Source organism: Schistocerca americana, chromosome 5, assembly GCF_021461395.2.
Source record: "Schistocerca americana isolate TAMUIC-IGC-003095 chromosome 5, iqSchAmer2.1, whole genome shotgun sequence".
Lineage (NCBI taxonomy): Eukaryota > Metazoa > Arthropoda > Insecta > Orthoptera > Acrididae > Schistocerca > Schistocerca americana.
In genome coordinates this window covers 85,067,557-85,089,769 of record NC_060123.1, presented here as the reverse complement: position 1 = coordinate 85,089,769, position 22,213 = coordinate 85,067,557, and the positions used below count along the sequence as shown (strand labels likewise).

Genomic DNA, 22,213 nt, shown 5'->3' with positions numbered 1-22,213 from the left:
GAATTTGGAAATATGGAGGTCAAATCCGACAGGGGACCATCACATATAGGCCGAAACGTTTGAGACTCCTTTTAGTTGCCTCTTACGACAGGCAGGAATATAGCGGGCCTATTCTTACCCCCGAACCTGCGGGGGGAGTACGAGATTGGAGTAATAGAGAATTGTGAAGGTGGTTCGATGAACCCTCTGCCCAGCATTTGCATGTGATTTGCAGAGTACCCATGTAGATGTAGATGAAAACTGTGATCTTAGCAAAACAAATGCAATGGAATTCCTCCGCCAGCACATAGCAGTGTGCATAATATACAGAGATGGATTCAAGTGGTGGGCCCTAAAAAATGAATGACGAGGGTTATACAAGCCGGTCCCAGACTCTACCACAACAATAGCTGTGTTGATTATCGTACTGGGATCCTAACTATTTGTGCAGACAACCACTGAAGGAACAACAGTCACTAATATCTGATAGCATTAGAAACCTCACAACCATTTTACAAATATAATAGCTAACAAAAAGTTGATATCATATTCCAGATGAAGAGGAAACATAAAAAAATTATAATGGCTTGGACAAAAACGGCATTCTAGAATCCATGAAAATGAAAATGTAGATGCTCTTGCTATGGAAGCATCTGCAAAGGGGAATCTTTTAGTATGAGAAAATTCCAGAAACAGAAATAATTTACACATTCAGAAAGGAGTTGTCAAGGAACTGGCAAGACAAATGATTAAGAACATTTATTAACAAAGGCAGCCAATACGCATTAATTTGTCCAATAATTCAAGTAATGCCAGGTTTCATAAGATGAAAGCCTCAAGAAGTTTCACAACAGATACTGCAAGATTGAAGATCAATCATTGCAGTTACAAGAAACACCTAAATAGGGTCAACCTTGGTGTCACATTCCTGGTTGTCCGTGGCAAGGAACAAGATCCAAGCCTTTTTTTCCCCTCAGTGTGTCAGGAATATAGGGAGCATAAATTGATTGAAATTAACCTTAGAGAACTTGTCCAATAGTTTCCAGTTCCAAACCTCATCAGCTTCTAACAATATAGCTGTACATAAACTATTTAAACATGTCACAGAAACAGAACTATAGAACTTGTGCACTGTCTTCAACATTTGCAACAAAGTACCAAAACATTTGTTCCTGTAATTTAAGGTAGGCTTATACCCTATGTTTAATGTCTCTGTGTCAATAGAAAGAACATATGCAATATAAAAGAGAATTTATCAGTTTATAGTGCACTGTTAAGACAGACAATTTAATTTGTTCTATATACTATTCTTCATCTTATCCAGTTTCAAACATTGTAAGTGAAAATTTGTACCTTTAAATTTACCATAACTGTATGTACCTTGATTCCTGAAAGTCCATTTTGATACTGCATAATTTAGAAATGTTGGAATCTAAAGCATACAAAATCAACAGTAAGATGGCTGTGTGGGCAAATTCTAAAATCCAGCTTACATAAAAAAGTGCCTATCTCTCATCTTGGCCTGAGATGAGGGCTACCATTCCCTATCCTCTTCATCCAAAATAATATTCTGTTAATAAATGAAAAGCAACAGTTTGCTTTTGTTCTACAATATTACTTTTATTTTACAAAATAAAAGTAATATTGTAGAACAAAAGCATTTTCATTTATTATAATGTTGTTTTACCAAGAACTGACACAAGATTCTGTTAACATAATATTCTGTTGCCCATCAAGCCCAATCCCCAAGCTGCCCATGCTTGCAAGCAATCATGCACGTCCTTGGAGCATTCCCCTGTGGACAACATAGGCTGAAGTCCTATCCTTGCACCAGCTCTTCTGAGCCCTACAGCGAGGAGCTGTTTCTCCAATATATTTTTAATTTCCACAATCTCCCATCACTAAATATCCACTAGCCTTCTTCCCATTCCCTTACCATCTCTTGTTTTCCTATATTCTCATTTCCCTTACTGAATGAGCTTTCCAGGTCAGAGGAAAGCAAATTATGCCCAGTTAAACTGTATTCCATGAAGTCTGCTGCTTGGCGACTGATTTACCTTATTATTTGTCTACTAAAAGCTCATATTGCCTTGTAATGATGTAGGTGCTTGAAACACTAACGAGAAATTGATACAAGCTTGTAAAATTTAATAGATAATCTGGTATGGGTGATGTATATATATATATATCTATTATATAAAACATTAAATTCTTTTGAACATTGTTCAGACATAAAATCTCTAGTGTAACAAATGATGAAAGTTTTATACAAAAATAATAGTTGTCCAGCAATGAGTTTACTACAGTTACAGAAAACTTATTTTAAAGTGAAATTAAAAGAAAAGAAGGGATATGACAGCTATAAAAGGAACAAACATTTGACACATACTTTTATACTGCAGTGATTGAATTGCACTATTCTACTTGTCACATAAGATAAAGCAAATAAAATTGCAACCTACCCCATGGGAGCATAAGATTTTTACATCATTTTAAGACAGAACTTCACATAGCGAAGAAATTAACAGTCATTTGATGAATCTGAGTAACATGTTATAAAACTTTGCTTTTAGACATATTAGCTAATAGCACACATTGAAATAACATTTATTAATGACATACATTGCTATGAAATGTGAGAAAAACTTTTACACAAACAATGGATGTCCACACATTATGCTGTTATTATTTGTCTAAGTTCTCGTTGTTTCTTGAGAAGAAATGCCATCCCATGCACACGGAAATGCTTATCTAATTCTTCCGATGTTTCAAAACTATCATGGCACACACTACATTTGTTTTCATCAGCTTCGTCATCTGATGATACAGTCACTGGGGAGAATCCATTGTAAGGGTCATAACTATCTTGTTTACAATTAAGATTTTCAGTTACATATTTTTCAACATCTCTTATGCCATGGCAGACTAAAAGGTGCTTCTCAAATGATGGTTGGACAATAAAACACATTCCACATTCCATGCATTGGAAAGAACTAGAATCTGTCTTATGAAGGACAATGTGCGATTCAAATTCACCTTTATCAATGTGGGTAAACTGACATTTGAAACATTCATACTTATTGTCTTCTTTTTTTACAACTGGGAATATAAGCTTTCCTGAACTGAAGGGTGTAACAGGTGCAGGTGGTTTGTCTTTGGATCCTAATTTTGACTTCTTTTTCTTTTTAGGTGGTTCAGGAGTTTCAGATTTTTCTCCAGAGGAAGTGTTTAGTGGAGGCTCAAGACTTTCACTGTCTTCTGGTTCCATTTTGATGATAGTACCTAACTCTTTCCCTTTCTGTGAATGTTCAATATTAATTTTTTTCAGAAGTGGAGTAAGTTTATGGATCTCTATGTTTTTGTGCTCTTTGCTAAAATGATCCTGAATATCACTGGACTGTATATTAATTAGCTTTTTGCAAATGTGGCACTTGAACTGCCCAGGAGGAGCTTTGGAATCAGTACTACTATGAGGGCCATTAAATGCAAAACGAGCACTTTCTTTAGTTTCTTCCAATTTTTCTGTCACTATGCTGCCAAGAGGTTTCAATTGCCTGGTAGTAGGTATCACTGTTGTGGGATGTGTGGCTGTAACTGTACTTGAAACCGGAGTTGCCATCAGTTTTGGAGCAGAAACAACAGCTAAAGTTTTATTAGGGCTATTTGCCTTCTGCAGGTGCACAATTGTTTTAGTTCCTGAAGTAAAAATACTTCCTGAACCTGAGAGAGCATTGTGTTTTTTTAAGCAGTTGTAACATTTGGAAGGAAGCATGGAGTATTGTTCCAATGAAGGAGAATGGAACACAATTTCTCTTTTGCATGAACTACAATTACGAATAACTCTACGGACTTTTAATACACCTCCATCTGTGCTTCTCACAGTTGCTTGTGCAGGCAAAATATTTGCTATTAGAGTATTCTTTTTTAAATCCTGCGTAAGTGTAATGTGTTTTGTTGGAATAAATCTGTTTCCATTTGTCTTCACAGTTACATTGCTGAGCCTGTTGTTGCCGTACTGTCTAATAGGTGGTTTTTCAGCCTGTGAAACCGGTTTCGGTTGTATAGTTTTTGGAGAAGACAGCTTCTTCACCGGGAAGCTCCGGGTTAAAATTTTTATTGGAAGACACTTTGGGATATCAGACCTTTGGCTGCTTGTAGAAGTAGTATTATTCCAGTTATTATCATCAATATTATCAACAGATGTCTCTAGGTTGTTGGTGCTAACAGAATTATCACTGCTGTTCATATTATCAGTGGTACTGCTAACAGAGGTATTTTTACCCCCATCTCTGCATGCATTGTCAGTACTACAGTCAGATGCTATCATACTGTCTCCTTGTGAGTTAGTCCCCTGAGCACGATCTGCACACGCTGGTGATCCACTGCACTGGTGTGCTCCAAATACAGCCTTCTGCTGGAAGAAGTTTTTGCATCCAGTACACTCAAACCCAAACGCCAGGCACTTTTTACTGCGGGTATGTTCCAAAACATGACCAGCAATTTGTTCTTTTGGGGTGAGGCGATCTGGGCATATCTGGCACTGCTGAAATTGGAGAGTCTTTACATCCTTTTTCACATGGGCAATTGCCTTGTGTTGATCAACAGAAATAGTATCAAAGCATGCTATGGGGCACAAGTCACATTTAAACACTGTCTTGATGTGATCAGAAAAGTAGTGCATTTCAAGCAATTCAACAGAATAAAAAAGTGTTGCACATTTTGGGCATCTGAATCGAATACACCGAGACAAATGAAAACATGAATAATTGAGGTGAACCAGGAATGATGCCCAAAGAGAGAAGATACGTCCACACTCAGGGCATGTGTGGGGTCTCAATTTTTGATGATACCTCTTATGAGCACGAAGACTACATATTGATGGTAAAATTAATTTGCATTGCTGACATTCTAACCCAGGGTCAACATAACAGCTTGGCCTCAGTAAGTGATTCCTTAAGTCAATAAGAAGTTTCATGCCACATTCCTTGCACACCTCTGGCATTGTTAGGTTTTTGGAGACTTTAATATTACTCATAGCAGTTGTGTAAAGGGCATCTTCTACAGCTGTTCTTTGCTGAGCCTGTTCCTCTGTATGCACTGCAACTGCTGCATTTGTAGTTATCTCAGATGGAGCACCATTTTTGTTGAGTCCAACTGTTGCAGTAGATGAGGGTTTCACAAAAATGTTTTGGGTATAATCTTTGTTTTCGAATGTCTGTTGGTCTGTCCTAAGCTGGTCTTCAGCAAGAGGCGTCACTGTGACATGGAGTGTGTCAGTCAGATATCCTCCAGAGTCTGAGTGTTGTTGTAGGTGGTTCAGAAAGCTGCATCTATTGTAATCAGTGATAAAACGATTGCAGTTTTGACAATGATATTTTATTTGCAAGCTTCGCCTCTTCATGTGGAAATCCAAGCTGGATTGCAGCAGATACCTAGAAAGAAAAATCAGGCTGTAGCTTACACAACATTCAATTGGCAGCTAATTACAGGTTTATATTTCTCACTGTAAGCTGTTCTTCAGAGGACAGTGTATGGTATAGTGTAGTTACTTCCATGTTCTATGGATAAATCATAATTGCAATCTCTGACTATGATAAGGAATGAGATGGTTTCACAAATGCAGTACCCCCCCCCCCCCCCCTCTCTCTCTCTCTCTCTCTCTCTCTCTCTCTCTCTCTCTCTCTCTCTCTCTCTCTCTCTCTCTCTGTGTGTGTGTGTGTGTGTGTGTGTGTGTGTGTGTGTGTGTGTTTCGATTTTCCAGAAGCTCAGCACCAATAGCAATCTTGCTTATATGCCTGTCAACCACCAAGCCTTAACTACACTGCGAGTGGTTGACCTTTACTTTTTGTATTCTACCCATAGCTTACAGTGTAGTATTAAGTTATCAGTAACTCAAACACGTACACAGGTAAAATGGACAATAGAAAAAGCTACTCGTTCATTCTGTACCTGCTCCTGTACCTGAGGTCATTAACACATGGTTGTGGGGTGGCTCTGAACTTCAAAGTGGTGGAAGACATTTTCACCTTTAATATTTGAATAGCATGAGTAGGTGAGGTGGTGGTGTACAATTCCTGATCAGCAGACTTTGCACTGGTGTCTTGGATTAAATTCTAGACCTCTCTGCAGTGCCTCATGGAGTGAGGGCACGCTACACTGCTCATGGCGATAGAGCTTGACAGCTCCTTTGGTCTGATTTGGTCACATGAGCATCCTACATAAACAAACCAGCTGAGATGGTTTGAGAATTTGCTAAAAATACTTGACCTTTAAGGTTGCTATTTCATGCTCAGTGTATCTAACCCCACATACATCCATCACATTACCTTATAAAGAGTGAACCTGAACTCCACCACCAAAGTTTTGGAGGTGGTTCAGGGACACTTTCTGAGTATTTTGGTGCAAGGAACCTGTGGTCTCTGGTGGCTCATTACACAGTAACTACATTATGTTGAATTTCTTGTTGGCAATTATTTTTCCTTCTATCTGTATGGCAGTGAAATTATCTGCAAATGTAGAAAATATGTACTGTGTGTCTTGTTTGGAAAGAAACTTGTTCCATTCACTCACGATACTTGCTGCTGACAACAGCAATGCCCTCACGATTGCACTCTGTACTGTTTGTGTCTGTCTCAGGTTTGTTTTTCTGAAGCTATTAGTTGCATATGGATAGGTTTAATGACAGACAGTGGCAAAAGTAATGTGATGTGGTTTCATCACTGTGGGAACAGTTCAACATAGTGGCACTGTGCAGCTCTTCCTCTGAATTCAGTGAACCCATACACGAGGTGCATATTGGCCAACTCGTCACGAGTAAAGCTATCCATATTGAACTCTTCATGAGTAAATCTATCCATACTGCAGTTTATCACTGTTAACATACAAATATCACTACCAGAACAACAAAGCCCCAACAGAAACATGTAGTACCAAGTGCGAGATTGAGGGCCAAGAGTGAAGTGGGCCATATTATTGTCAACAACAAGTACCATGAATGAATGGAACCAGTCTATTTCCAAACAAGACACTGCACACACCATTGACATATATGCCATTGTGTAGGTATTTTCAGTCCAATACAACTTCAAAGGTAAATGGAGGTAAGAAATTAAACAAAATGCAATTACTCTGTAATATGCCATGGGAGACAATGGCTCCCTTATACTAAAGTCCTAACAAGGGAACCTCCCCATCGCACCCCCCTCAGATTTAGTTATAAGTTGGCACAGTGGATAGGCCTTGATAAACTGAACACAGATCAATTGAGAAAACAGGAAGAAGTTGTGTGGAACTGTGAAAAAATAAGCAAAATATACAAACTGAGTAGTCCATGGATGACATGTGCAACATCATGGACAACTACACAACAGGAGCGCCGTGTACCCGTGGTAGCATGTGCAGCTGCAGAACGAGAGGTCCTTGGTTCAAGTCTTCCCTATAGTGAAAATTTTACTTTCTTTATTTTTGCATAGTTATTATCTGTCCATTCGTTCATTGACGTCTCTGTTCACTGTAATAAGTTTAGTGTCTGTGTTTTGCGACCGCATCGCAAAACCGTGTGATTAGTAGACGAAAGGACGTGCCTCTCCAATGGGAACCGAAAACATTTGATCGCAAGGTCATAGGTCAACCGATTCCTCCACAGGAAAACACATCTGATATATTCTATACGACACTGGTAACGGCATGTGCGTCACATGACAGGAATATGTTGTCGACCCACCTAACTTGTACACTTGGCGAATGGGTAAAACGATTCTTCTACCTTGCCCGATTTAGGTTTTCTTGTGGATGTGATAATCACTCCCAAAAAAGTGATGAAAACATAAGAGTTTGTCACATAAACTGAAAATAAAAAATTAAACTTTACACTCGATGGAAGATTTGACCAAGGACCTTGGATTCCGCAGCTGCTCATGTTACCACGAGACCACGGCGCTCCTGCGTTCCCAGTGTCCTTGATGTTGCTTATCTTCCCATGAACTACTCAGTTTGTAGATTTTGCTTATTTTTTCACAGTTCCACACAACTTCTTCCTGTTTTCTCAGTTGATCTGTGTTCAGTTTTTCAAGGCCTATCCACTGTGCCAACTTATAACTAAATCTGAGGGGGGTGCGATGGGGAGGTTCCCTTGTAAGAAATATCCCTAGACAAAATCAAGCATTTTGTCAGTGGTGTTGTGGTTCACCCTGTGGAAATCTTCATTTACCAATGAAAATGTTCTAAATGGTGTCACAATAATATATTAAAATAAAGCTTTATACCTTAAAACACATGGTACACATTATAAAAACTATAAATGAATACAGGTAAAAGTAACTTACCTGTCATGACAAATTGGACAGGTATAGAAATTCTGAGGCTTAAAAGGCTCATCATCTTGTAGAACTGGTTTGTAAGGTGGCAAAGCAGCATTTAGAATCTGGTCATCCCAATGTATCCCACTAGAATTACCATTTATATCTGAGTGATTATCTTCCTGATGTGGGCTCTCACTTACCTGAAACAAATTAAACAATTCATAAAAACGTTGAAGGATTTCAGTTTCTTTCCTGAAAGCGAATAAAATTCTTATACAGAGAGAACAAAAGATACCTTTGTGGTGTGTCATTAAAGATTTGTGTCTACGAAAGCCATTCAGAGTCAACTATGAACTTAAGCTTGTCAACTACCTTTCATTTTGGGACTTGTAAGGTACCCTCCAAAGGGCAAGCCATACAAGATCTCACAGATTAAATATTGACAGAGCTAATGAAGAAGAATTATCCTGTTGGCATATTCTTTGTCTTTGCCAAAGCACCTGATTATTTTATCTCTAAATTCTGATCAGAAATCTAAAATGTTATGAAATAAATAAAATCCCACTTGTATGGGGGAAACCTTTTAAGCTTCATAAAGAAGCAAGAGACAGTTTTAGTAAGATTATGCAGACTTAACTGGAGAATCACTGCTTGTGGAGAACTGAATGTTGAAGTTAAACAATGAAAAGTGCATGTTGGAATGTCAACAATTCTATGAAAAGAATAGACTGTTACTTACCATAAAGATGATATGCTGACTTGCAGACAGGCACAATGAAAAAGACTATTAGAGGCAACAGGACAAGGCTATAGAGTGCAGTGTGGGGAGGCTGTAAGGGAGGGAAGGAGGGACGAGGTTAATGGGGAGAGGAAAGAAGAGGGGCAGAGAAGGGGAAAAGACTGGTGAGTGCATAGGCAGAAAGTAGTGCAAAATGAGGGTGAGAGGACGTGATTTAGGAGGAGGTGATAGGACAGAGGGGGTGCAAACAGTTGGATGGAGGGTGTGAGGACAATTTGTTACCAAAGGTTGAGGCTGGGGTTATTTTGGGAGCAAAGAATGTGTTGTAAGGATAACTTCAATCTGCGCAGTTCAGAAAAACTGGTGGTGGAGGGGAGAATTCAAATAGCTTGGGTTGTGCAGCAGTCATTGAAATCAAGTATGTTACTTCCAGCTGCACATTGTGACACGGGTTGTCCACTTTGCTCTTTGCCACGGTTTGGTGATGACCATCCATCCTGGTAGATGGCTGGTTGATAGTTATACCAACATAAAAAGCTCAGCAATGTTTGAAGCAGCACTGGTACATGACAGGGCTGCTTTCATAAGTAGCCCAGTCTCTGATGGGGTAGGAGATGCATGTGACATGACTGGAATACGTAGTGGTGCATGGGTAGATTGGGCAGGTCTTGCACCCGAGTCTTCCACATGGATACAATGCCTGTGGCAAGGACTTGGGATTGGGAGTGGCATAGGAATGGACCAGAATGTCTTCGAGGTTGAGTGGGTGATGGAACATCACTTCAGAAGGGGTGGGAAGTATCTTGGGTAGGATGCCTCTAATTTCAGGGCACGAAGACAGATAATCAAGCACATGCGCCTGACATAAATGTCCACACTATGAGGATGAGCGTGATAAGTGTGTGGAATCTTCATAGGGTGATCTCCCATAAAATTTCTCAACACACCCTCAGTCCTCCCACCACCCTCAACAAGCAGCTACGCAAGAGAGCCCCCTTCATCACCCAATACCACCCCAGACTGGACCAATCGAACCACATCCTTTGTCAGGGCTTTTCAGCTCACAGAATCATGAGGGTATCATTGCAGTGTGTGTGAAGTCTGTTGCATTCAGCCCTAGTCAAGATATATGGCAGAGTTTAGATTTTGAAATAATCTGGCACGTTTTGTGACTTACACACACTCCACAATGACTCCCTCATCGTGGCTTTACCAGCTGACAAGGGCAATGCATATGTTATTCTGAATAAAGCTGAATACGATGCTAAAATTCAGTTGATTCTTGAGGAGGATACCTACCGGACACTGTCACGGGACATGACGTCAAGAATAATGAGGAAGACATTGGAGCTTCTAAAACAGTCATCACTGGAAGATGCCATTATTAAGAATCTCCACCCTCAGGCACTAAGACCACCTATGTTTTATGGGCCACCAAAGATGCACAAAATGGGTTTTCCTCTTCACCCTATTGTGAACACTATTGGGTCACCAGCTTACAGAGTAGCAAAACATCTGGGCAGCCTTCTTAATCAGCACGTGGGTTACTGTATGCATAACATCAAAAGCACCAATTATTTTATACACCAAATTAAACATATGCTTCCTGGGCAATGTGATATAATGGTCAGTTTTGGTGTGGTCTCCCTATTTAAGCATGTTCCTTTCAAAGACTGCACAGATCCCCTCTCCCAGTTATTTGATAGTACAGTTGTGGGATTGTTTAAGCACACATTGCCATCACCATATGTCCGATATGGCAGCCAGTATTTTAACCAGTTGGATGGAGTGGCAATGGGAATTCCATTAGCTCCATCCATAGCCAACCTTTTTATGGAGAAATCTGAATACTTTGCTTTGGACACAGCTCCCAAAAAGTCAAGTTGCTTTTATCATTATGTTAATGACACATTTATCATCTGTCTCCATGGATGTGAAAAACTGGGAGACTTCTTAGAACACCTTAACTGCATTCATGACCTCATTAGTTTTATGATGTAAGTAGAGACAGGTGGTGCATTGCCCTTCCTTGACATCCTCATTCACCAGAAAACCAATGGACACCTCAGTTACAATGTGTACAGGAAACCTACAATACAGATCGGTATCTGCACGCTCTTAGCCATCACCGTCCAGAGCAAAAACATGGCGCTCATCTTAGACGAAGAAAATCTGGCACTAGAACTACGTCACCTTCCAAAAGTCTTCCAGACAAATGGCTACAATCACCACCAGGTATCATGGGCTATTTCTGGCAAGACACACAAAAAAAAAAACACCACTGAAGAAGAGAACAAGAAACTTCCATTTTGCTTTTCTGTGGCACAGTGTTGGGAAAGATTAGCCTCCTCCTGATGAGACACAACATCTCATCAGTATTCAGCTCTTGAGGCCTGCGAAGGATGCTCTAGGGCTCATAATGCCTTGAGTGTACTAAATACCATGTCAGAGTGGCCACTACTACAGTTACCATACAGTACGCACTGTGAAGCAACGCCGGATGGAACACTGGAGATGCTTATGCGTATGCAATCCTGAAAAATCAGCCGTGGCAGCACAAACTTTATAAAATCTACACCCAATTCTACATGATGAAATATTTGCCATTATGAGGATGATGGGATTTTGGGATAGCGTCACAAAAGAATCAGTAGAAATAAAAATATCTGAAAACACCATCAACAAGGATGGCAGTTTGGGGCAAAAACATTATTACACTTGGTGAGGGAGACAGCATCAGTGATGTCACAGCCAGTGGTGCGGCTATATAACAGCGAGGCCGCTGCGACATGGCAGGCATTTATCACTTGACAATTGTTGATGAGAACTCAGCTGAAAGCTTGTGGGATTTTTACCACCTGATGTGGCTGGAAGCCCAAGAAGATTTTGTTAATTCATATTTCCCTGAGACAAGCATTCACACAATGTACAGTTTGTTTCTCCTCGGTATTCTTCCTGGTCAGGATTATCGCAGCCTGCAGAACATATTGCCAATAAAAGTTTATCATACGTACCTAAAAACCTTCCTAGTTACTGGTAAGTTGAAGGCATAGGCATCAGCTTTATTAGTTTATTTTCTCTTCTGTTGGTCTGATCCCTGCTGGCAACACAGAATGACCCAGAAAGTCACTATCATTTGCCATAACTGACATTTTTCTTTGTTCACACCACCACACCTAATTGATAGACCATATTGAAAGCCTGCTGGAGGTGTTAATGATGTTCTCGCATGGTGAAGATGGAAAAATTAGCATGTCTTCAAGGTAAGGAAAACAGAAGGGAAACTTGTGCAGAGAGGAATCAATGAAGCACTATCAAGTCCGTGCTGAGGTTTTGAATCCGAATGCTATGTACAAAATGTTGGACAGCCCAAAGGAGGTAGTTATAGGAATCTTTGAAATGTCGTATGTGACCTTTGGTATCTGTAAGTAAGCCTTTTGACAGCCTATAATTTGAAGACTGAAGCACCTGATAATGGATGACAGAAGTCCTGTATATTCAGCACGGGATACTGGTTGGAACTGGTTCGAGCATTGACGGCTCTGTAATCTTCACATACCTGATATCTACTGTCTTTTTTACTGAACCAAATGAATCAGGGAAACCCACACACTGTTGGAAGGTCATATGATGCCTTTTGTTAACAAATCATCTACTGCAACTTTCACTACATGTAACTTACAAGGGGGACAGTTGCTGTGCCTTATAAAAGATGGGAGGTCCCTCTGTAGTTTCAGTCGTATGCACTGTAACCTCTTAAAGTTGTGGCCTTGGTGGGTAAGGGGTTGAGAAGTGCTAAACGTATGTGCATGGGAGACTGTCACTAAGTACATAGTCACTAACTTATGGGTGAGTCACTGATACAAAAGCAAGGTTTTTGTAGAAGATAGGCAATGTCATCTGTGATGATTCTGAGTGATGCTATTTGCACAGCTTCTCTTAGGGAGGAGTGTGTGTTCTTGTCATATTTAGATTCTACACAGTCCAAATCAAGTAAAAGGAGTGTGTGTTCTTGTCATATTTAGATTCTAGAAAGTCCAAATCAAGTAAAGCCTTGGTGGGCAACTCACCAACATATCTACATTTATTATCATCCTTTTTGGTCCCTTCCTACCCCTTATATATATATGTGAATGACTTTCCACTTAACATTCAACAATCAAAACTGGTACTTTTTGCAGACGATGCTAGTGTTAAAATAAATCCCATTAGAAAGAAGGCAGTAGAAGTAAATGATGTTTTACAAATAATTATTAACTGGTTCTCTGAAAATGGACTCTCTCAAAATTCTGAAAAAAGCCACTACATTCGATTCTGTACAACAAAATGAGTTATACCAAAAACTGATGTAGCACATGAGGGAGAGTCAGTAAGTAGGGTACAATGCTCCAAAGTTTTTGGTGTGCATATTGACGAAAACCTAAACTGGAAGAAACATATTACTGAGCTTCTAAAACAATTAAGTTCAGCTACTTTTACTCTACATGTAATCACTAATCTAGGAAACAAACATATCAATCTCCTGACACATTTTGCATATTTTCAGTCAATAACATCATACAGTATAATTTTCTGGATCAAGAAAAAAAGTATTGATTGCAAAAAATCGAGCAGTGAGAATAATATGTGGTGTTCACCAACAGACATCATGTAGGTACTTCCTCAAGAAGCTAAGCATTTTAACTGCACTGTCACAATACATATTTATGCTAACAAATGTCATCATAAATAATCCATCACAATTTGAGAAGAAACATGATGTACATACCTACAACACTAGATGAAAAACTGATCTTTATTACCCATTGTTGAAGCTGTCCTTGGCTTAGAGAGGAATTCAATAAGCATCAATAAATTTTTTGATATCATTTATCCAACATAAAATGTTTGACAGGTAGCAAAGCAAGTTTTAAATTTAATTTAAAATCATTTCTCCTGAACAACTTCCTCTATTCCATCAAAGAATTTCTACTTAAAACCTCGTAGCAAGTAAAAAAGAAGTTTTTAAGTGAAGCCGTATGAGTAGCGATAAAATGACAATGTGTTTATTAATGTTAGTACCGATCATGTACAAATATAACATCATCTCGACAAAAGAATCATTCAAATGATCTATGGAACAAGTAACTAACTAACTAACTAACTAACTAACTAATGAAATGTAGTGGTGTTCGGGATCATGCCGATTTTGGAACCTGAGTCGACAAGAAAATATTGGTTGGTACTGCTGTGCTGTGGCTCTGTGTCTACACTGCATGCAGCCCACAATACACCCAGACTGCGTGGGCATCTGTCTTCCTTTTACATCACACAAGCCTCCGGCCATGTTCTGCATGGCCACCAGATGGCAACCCAAGCATCATCAGAGGTTGCTTGCCCCACAAACCTTTTCCTTACATGAATCATGTGACTGAAAATAGAACCAGCTGTATCCTGGTGCCTGGGACTGTATTTGGGCCAGCTCATGGGCCCTGAGCAGCCGGTTCACTGTCAGTCAGCTTCCTAGGCCAGGCGCCAAATGCAGTTGCATTTCATCAATCAGGAGCCCACTCTGGAGTCATCGCTACACCAGCATCACAGTTTGCTTCCGTATTCGTGTCCTAGATCTTCCAACATGGCTGCACCTTGAAGAAGATGTGCCCCTGTGCAGTAACAAATCTTTGGATTTGTAATTTATATTTATTCTGTTCTTGTCACCAGCTTCCCCGAACTTAGCTTTGGACTGAGATTTTGATAAATCCCTGAGCCTTATTTTTTTTACCACCATTGGTGGGCACATTAATTACTACTGTCAAGTACGTAGAAGTGGCCACTGTAGTCAAATGCTGGAAGCAAAGTAGTTTCATTCATGTAGATCGATTTTTAGCATAGTTTCATAATATAATGACCTCTAATGCCTAATGAAGTGTTTGGTTTCTTGCACTGAGGGGAGCACTTATGCATGGCAGTTCTGAAGCACATGTGGAACCAGCATAATCATGCAATCTGTGGCCATTGGTAGCACCCTCGGTGCTGAGCAGCACTGGTCAGTTTGCTGTTGTCAGCTGATCGCAGTGCATCTTGGTCGCCGGAAGGTACTGACCTGTGGTGGGAGCATATGGAGTCTAATGCGTTTGATCGTGCTCAGACACTGTCAGCCGAGGTGAAAGCCAAGATAACTGCTGCCATTCCATGTATATCTGGTCATGACACATTGGATGCGGTTGGCCTGCTCAGTAGCTGCCAGCTATGCTGTAGCACTTCACATCTGCCAAGTATATGTTCTGCTGGTGGCCAGTGGATAGCAAGGGCACCCCATCTTGTAACACAAAAACACGATCTACCATCTGTAATTTAGCCTCTTGTGTGAGGCCTTCATTACAAATTAAGGACACTTTAATCCAGTGAGGCAATTTACTTTCCCATGTGCCCACAGCATACTGGCTGGTACTAATGCTGGATACACTAGACTTTGTAGGTAACATCAGAATGTTAGGGTGCCCATCCATTCAACTGCTCAGAGAAAATTGGCAGTCATATTTGTTGCTCAGGTCAGTTTCACAGTCTTGGCCATCTCAAATCTGTTAAAAGTAGATGGTTATAGGACCTCATCATTTATGATAGAAGCATACTCTCCTGTGCGATGTAATAATGTGGAATATTTCACTGTATTCTCAATAACACTGTGAATGAAGAACATTTACTCTATGGTTGCTAACCATGTTTGTGATTGATCTGGTAGGAATTGAGGCAGTTTTGATAACATGTGGTGAACAGCAGAAACATTGCTGGAAAAGTGTCTGAATGACACTAAAGTGAGTTGATCTGGGAGTGTCATCAGGCATAAGCCCATCGACATGGTAAGGAACATGGAAATCTTTTGATGTGGCTTGACCAGCCAAGCCCCACCAAGGAGTAAAAATGGATCTGTCACCTCAAAAACTGGTGCGGTAGCACAGTTCGAACTGGGAGGAGTAAGAATGCAGTGTTGCACCTGCACACTAGGATCTAATGTAGGTCCTGTAACACATACAGGTATCAGTTTCTGTTGTACCTCCATGAGATAAGTCAATCAGATCTGTGGGAGGCACTTTCACTAGCATCTTAACACATGGGTGAATCATTTTGTTCATAGCACTATGCAATCCATGAGAATCAAAACTGACGAAAAGTCCCAATGACCTTTGATGGTCCGCAGTATTCAATATATTGTCGGGAAGGTTGGTAGTGCTGCATGTTTGTCAAGTTTGTAAAAAAATGTATAGCTGTTGGCCACCAACATGGGATCTTCGTAGCAGTTAGTATGCAGAATAACATGTGGATAATGCTGCCATTTTACCACTTTATTCATGTAAATCCATAGAATAATAAATGGACACTTCAGTCACCTGAGTACACAGCAAGACAATAACAACAAAAAAAAACAAAGACAATAATTAGTTTACAGAAATACACTCTTTCACTGTTCTTAATGTTGATTTTGTAATGTCAATTTTAGCAGTCAGTGCCGCCACAGATGTTTATGTACAGGTCATATTGCAGAAGTATGCTGCAGCACATTGGGAACCAGGCACTGACTCCATCTGAATCACGTTAACAACATATCTGACTGTGATCCTGTGCTGGTACTTAACAAAATTTTGCTACATACAAAAGTGCAAGAAATTCCAGTGGCTTTTTTTTTTGATACCAGCACATCAGTTTCAGACATGTACTTTTATGCGGGCACTCCCTCGTCTTAGCAAAACGTAATCAAAGTTGTGGGTATGTGGCCATCATTAGGTTCCACCTTTAGGTTGTGTGCAACTGGCAGTCACCTATAGTCAGTTGTCTCAAATGTTGTCATTTGTGGCTGTGGAATATTCAATGGTTGAGTACATTTTGGCCTTATTGAATATTCTGTCTCTGGAGTTTCATTACATCATGAACTACACTCTATCAGTTCAGCTCACTGGTTCTCTATGGGGTGTAAACTATCTCGCGTCCGTGGAAGAAGTCCACATGTGCACGCTGGGTAATGCTAAATGAGCTAGAATGATAGCTGGCACCAAACTTATCTTCTCTAGAGGATCTCCTGGCCTTGCGCACATGGAAGCAAGCCTGTCAGATAATGGCTCCTGCAGGAGCTGCATGATGTATCCTTCACTTATGTATTTTATAGTGCATTTTATCATATAATTTCATAATGTAGTAAGTGTAAACCATGTGTGTAGCACCATAAGCTAAATAAAATAAATACTGGTTCTCTATGAAGCCACTGATACACTTTGTTAGCAATATATGTGAACCAAACCTGTGATTTTTCTAAGCTCACCTGATACCACTGGCCATTAAGTATGAGGTTAGGATTGCAATAGACAGATTAGAACCTAAATAGGTTTCCTATTTCTACAGTCAGTCAGTGGGCTTTGCCCTTAGTGGTCCCTTACTGGTGGTTAGGATGCCTAGGGGCTTTCTTAAGTTGTGAGGAGTCTTCAAGCAAACCAGTAATGCAGAAGGCTACACTGAATCTTATCCCTTGCTTAGTCTACATGAAATGTCTTCTAAATTTTCAGAGGGCAACTATTTTCTAACATCAATCTTGCAGAAGCGTACTTTCAGTTACATCTTGAGCAAGATTTTAGTTTTTAACACGCTTTTCAGAATGAACCAATATAACAAGTTGCCTTTTGGTGTCACCAGTGACCTCTGTCATATTCAAGAGGTTTTGTGTACTGACTACTGCAGTGATTTTGCATTGTCTGAATTAGCTTGATAATATTCTTGACATTGATGCACAAAGGAAGAACATGTCACAGTCTACGCCATATTTTTGCAGCCCTTGCACAAAAAGGTGTTAAGTGTAATTTTTACAGATACTCCTTCTCTCAACCAGTGGTCAATTATTTAGGCTATATCCTCAACAACAGGGCCTTTGGCCCACCAGTGAATATGTAGACATCATTCAGAACATGCTTCTGCCTAAATCCATAAAGGACCTTCAAGTATTTCTTGAAACATTGAATTAATATGCTTGTTTTATTCCCAGGCAGCCTCCACAGCCCACCCACTAAATCATCTGTGTAAAAAGGGAGTCCACTTTCAATGGTCAGAAGAATCCCACCTGGATTTTTAGAAATTAAAATCAGCTCTTCATTCAGCACAATACCTTATGACTAATCAGCCCCCACTTGCCATAGGTATTGGCAAAAAATGCACCTCCACATGGCACCAGGGCTGTTCTCTACCATAAACTAAACATACATGTCATACACCAGCTCTTATGTAAACACTGTTTGACTGGCCTTTTACATCAGCATGACTACCACCCAGTTATCAGTCAGGATGAATGGGCATAGGCAGAGGGTATATACAGACAACACATAATATACTGTTGCAGAGCATGCACTACAACATGACATTCATGATCTTGGTGCCTGTTTCATCACACGTGCCATCTAGATTCTTCCCCCAGACACCAGTTTTTCAGAACTCTGCAGGTGGGAACTAGCACTACATGTCCTTGGTTCTCGCCACCCACCTCACCTTAATTCCTTCTGTCTCAGCATTTCTTCATAGTAATTGCTCCTTTCTTCACTCCATTTTAGTTTTCTACATCTTCCATTTTCTGACTTGTCTGTTTTTCACTGTCCTGCCTCTCACCTGTGTTGCGTACAATGCACTTAGCTTTACACTCTTATTAACTGATGCACGGTGTTTTAATAGCAATCTCTGTCTTGCAAATTGCCCTGTCTTCCACCTTTACGCTCTCAGGTTTTCAAATCTCATCTGCTGCAGTCCCCAACAATCAGTCTTTCCTTCTCATCCCGTCTGGTAAGTCTCCCCTGACCCGGGGTTTTGGACGACTTTTCTGAACTATACCCCTTTCCCTAAGCCTCTCCAGACCTTTTCTTTCACCCCTCTTTCTTCCCCTTCAACTCTTCTGCCAGAAGAAGGAGCTACTGGCTCCAAAAACTTGTAAAAGTTAAATCCTTTTGTGTGTGCGTTCCCCGCTGGTGATTGGTGAGCAGATTTTGTATCTATCCATTTACATTATATAATCAACACCTGATTATTTTTGTTGTTATAAATTAAACAATGGTACGGAGAGGCAACCAAATTATGTGCAAGTCATTTACCCAGCACAAGAATGTTATTCACAGATCAAAAAGGAAGCATTAGCGATCTTATTGGGTGTACATAAATTTCACACTTTTTGCATGGTCACAAATTTCATCTTATTATTGACCACAAACTGCTATTGTCGCTTTCTGGACTTACGCCAAAATTGCTGGAGTGAACACCACATCGCCTTCATCAATAGGCTCTCTATTTGACAAATTTCCAGTAATCCATTCACTATCATGCTTCACCTCAACATTATCTACTGGCCTTGTACGGATGGCAATTTTGCACAGGTGGGTTGCCAGTGTGCCATTTGGCAGGCACATCAGCCATCCACGCCCCAGTCTATCTCTCTGTGGCCAGTGTAACACAGCAGTGGGAGCAATTTCACATCGGCTGCAGTGTTGTTTGACAACACTGGTGGCCACGGTGGAAACTTTGGAACTGATATTCGCAATAGAGGGTGCACCCTGTACTCTGGTGACTGACAATGGTTCCCAATCCACAGCTTCTAATTACCAAATGTTTTGCATCCTCAATGGAACTAAACATTTTACCACAACCTTCTTCCATACAGTCCCAAATGGGTTGGAAGAACGATTTATTTATACATTCAAAATTTAAATGCTGAAATCATTAGAGCCTCCTAAATTGACTTCTGTGCTTCTCATCTTCCTATCTTCTTAACGGTCCTTGCTCGTCATTGGTCGAAGCTTGGTGGAGCTCCTATGACACTTTTGGATGCTGGGTCCTGTTTCTGCATCCAGAACATGAAGCAGATGCGGCCTTGCCATACTGTGTGGGTCACTGAGTGTGGGCATGCATATTTAGGCAGAATCCAGGATGGATCAAGGGATCCATGAAATATCTTTTCTGAAAATTACTTCAAGCAGATAATTAAAGAACCAACTGATGAAGGTAACATCTTAAACTTCCTAGCAACAAACAGACCTGAACTTATCGAACAAGTTAGTGCAGAGTAAGATATCAGTGAACATAAGGCTGTGATAACAACTATGTCTACGAGCATTAACAAAGAATGTTACAATAGGTAGAAAAATATCTTTGCTTAGCAAGAGTGACAGGGTGCACATTGAAAAGTATGTAAATAGTCGCATCAAATATTCAGTGCTTAGGATGAAAATGTGGAGCACAAATGTAAAAAATTCAACAGTATCATTCAATATGCCTGAAACAAGTATGTTCCAAGCAAAGTTTTAATACGTGGGGAAGATCCACCACGGTTTAATTGCCATGTTAGAAAACTGCTATGTAAACAAAGAGAGCTTCACCAACACAGATTCATGAGAAAACAAAACCTAGCTGACTAACAAAGGCTGAAAGAAGCAAAATGCCATATGGAGAGGAGTGGAACAAGTGTCCAATGACTCTTAAAGTAAATCTTGTCAACTGATCTGACTAAAAAACCTAAGAGGTTTACGTCTTACTTAAAACCAGGAAGCTTTTGAAACTCATCTATTAAGCCAATCTGTGACCATACTAGCACTGAAATGGTAGATAACAGAGATAAAGCCAAAATACTGCAGCAGTTTATCATAATTCACAGGATCAATGATGGGTACCCAGTGAGAGGAAGAAAGTGCAGATCATTCTCATTTTCAAGAAGGGTCGTAGGACAAATGCACATAATTTCAGGCCTATATCATTGATGTCAATTTGTTGCAGAATTATGGAATATGTTTTATGCTGGAGAGTTATGATTTTTTTTTTTGGAAATGAAATCTCCTCTATAAAAATCAACATTGTTTCTGCAAACAGAGATCCTGCAAAACTCAGCTAGCTCTGTTCCTCCATGAGATCCACAGCACTGTAGACAATGGCACTCAGCTTGATGCTGTGTTCCTTGACTTCAGGTAGGCATTTGACACTGTCCCACACTGCCATTTAGTTAAAAAAAAATACAAGTTTACTGAGTATCAGACCAGATTTGTGACTGGATTCAAGCCCTCCTTGCATATACAATGCAACATATCACCCTTAATGGAACAATACTGACAGATGTAAAGGTAACTTCTGGAATACCTCAAAGGAGTGTGATAGAATCGTTATTGTTTGCAATAGATATAAATGAAGGTGTCGGGAGCTCTTAAATACTGTTCACAGATGATGCAGTTGTGTAGCAACGTCAGAAGACAGTATCAATTTGCAGAGTGACCCACAGAGGATTGATGAATGGTGCAGGCTCTGGCAGTTGACCCTGAACATCTATAAATGTAACATACTGCAAATACATAAGAAAATAAATCCACTTCTGTACAACTATATTGTTGATGAGAAATTGCTTGAAATAGTGTCTGCCATGAAATATCTAGGAGTAACCTTAAATATCTAGGAGTGACTTTAAATGGAATGACCGCATAAAGCAAATAGTCAATCTGGGACCTTTAGCAGGTAGAACTCACAAAAGAGGTAGAGAAGATCCAACAATGAGCAGTGAAAATCTCCTCTATAAAAATCAACATCATTTAGTCAGTGCGAGAGCATTACAGAAATGCTCAACAAACTCCAGTGACAGACCCTACAAGTAAGGTGTTGTGCATCACGGAAAGGCTTACTACTGAAATTTCGAGAGAATACTCTCCGGCAAGTGTCGGACAACATATTACTTCCTCCCACATACATCTCGCAAAATGATCATTATGAGAAAATTTGAGACATTACAGCTAATACAGAAGCTTACCAAAATCATGCTTCCCACACACCATTCATGAGTGGAACAGGGATCAGTTAGTGGTACCAAAAGTACCCTCTGTCACATATTACCAGGTGGCTGCACAGTACTGATGAAGATGTAGATGTAGGAACAGCAGGGGCACCACGTGATGCTGGTGGCTACATTATGAGGGTTGCTACGTCAGCACCGCAACCAATACCAGTAGCAGCACCCTAGTCAGCAGCCTCGTATCAGGGATTCCACCATGGGCACAGTCACAACCACATCGCAGTGTACTTCACTTGTGGGTCACAGAGGATGGCCATCTGGTTCCCCCTTCCAGCAGGCTGAAGAGCACACCCATGGACGTTTTTCTGGTTTCGCCGATGGTTGAATTATCAGATCTGCTGAGTTCCTCAGGATGCCTCTGCTTCCAAG

General features: G+C 40.2%; 1 protein-coding gene across 2 annotated transcripts in view; it reads right to left on the bottom strand.

The window, feature by feature from the left end:
* Window positions 1-1,357: 1,357 nt before the first annotated feature.
* The window catches only part of LOC124615468 (zinc finger protein 532-like), a 77,370-nt gene continuing 56,514 nt past the window's right edge, over window positions 1,358-22,213 (bottom strand). For both annotated transcript variants that reach the window (XM_047143380.1, XM_047143379.1), the window contains 2 exons: window positions 8,304-8,479; window positions 1,358-5,411 (listed from right to left, as the gene is read on the bottom strand). In XM_047143380.1, coding sequence (XP_046999336.1) covers window positions 2,654-5,411; window positions 8,304-8,479 — 2,934 coding nt within the window. In that variant the 3' untranslated portion in view covers window positions 1,358-2,653. The remainder of the gene's footprint in view (window positions 5,412-8,303; window positions 8,480-22,213) is intronic.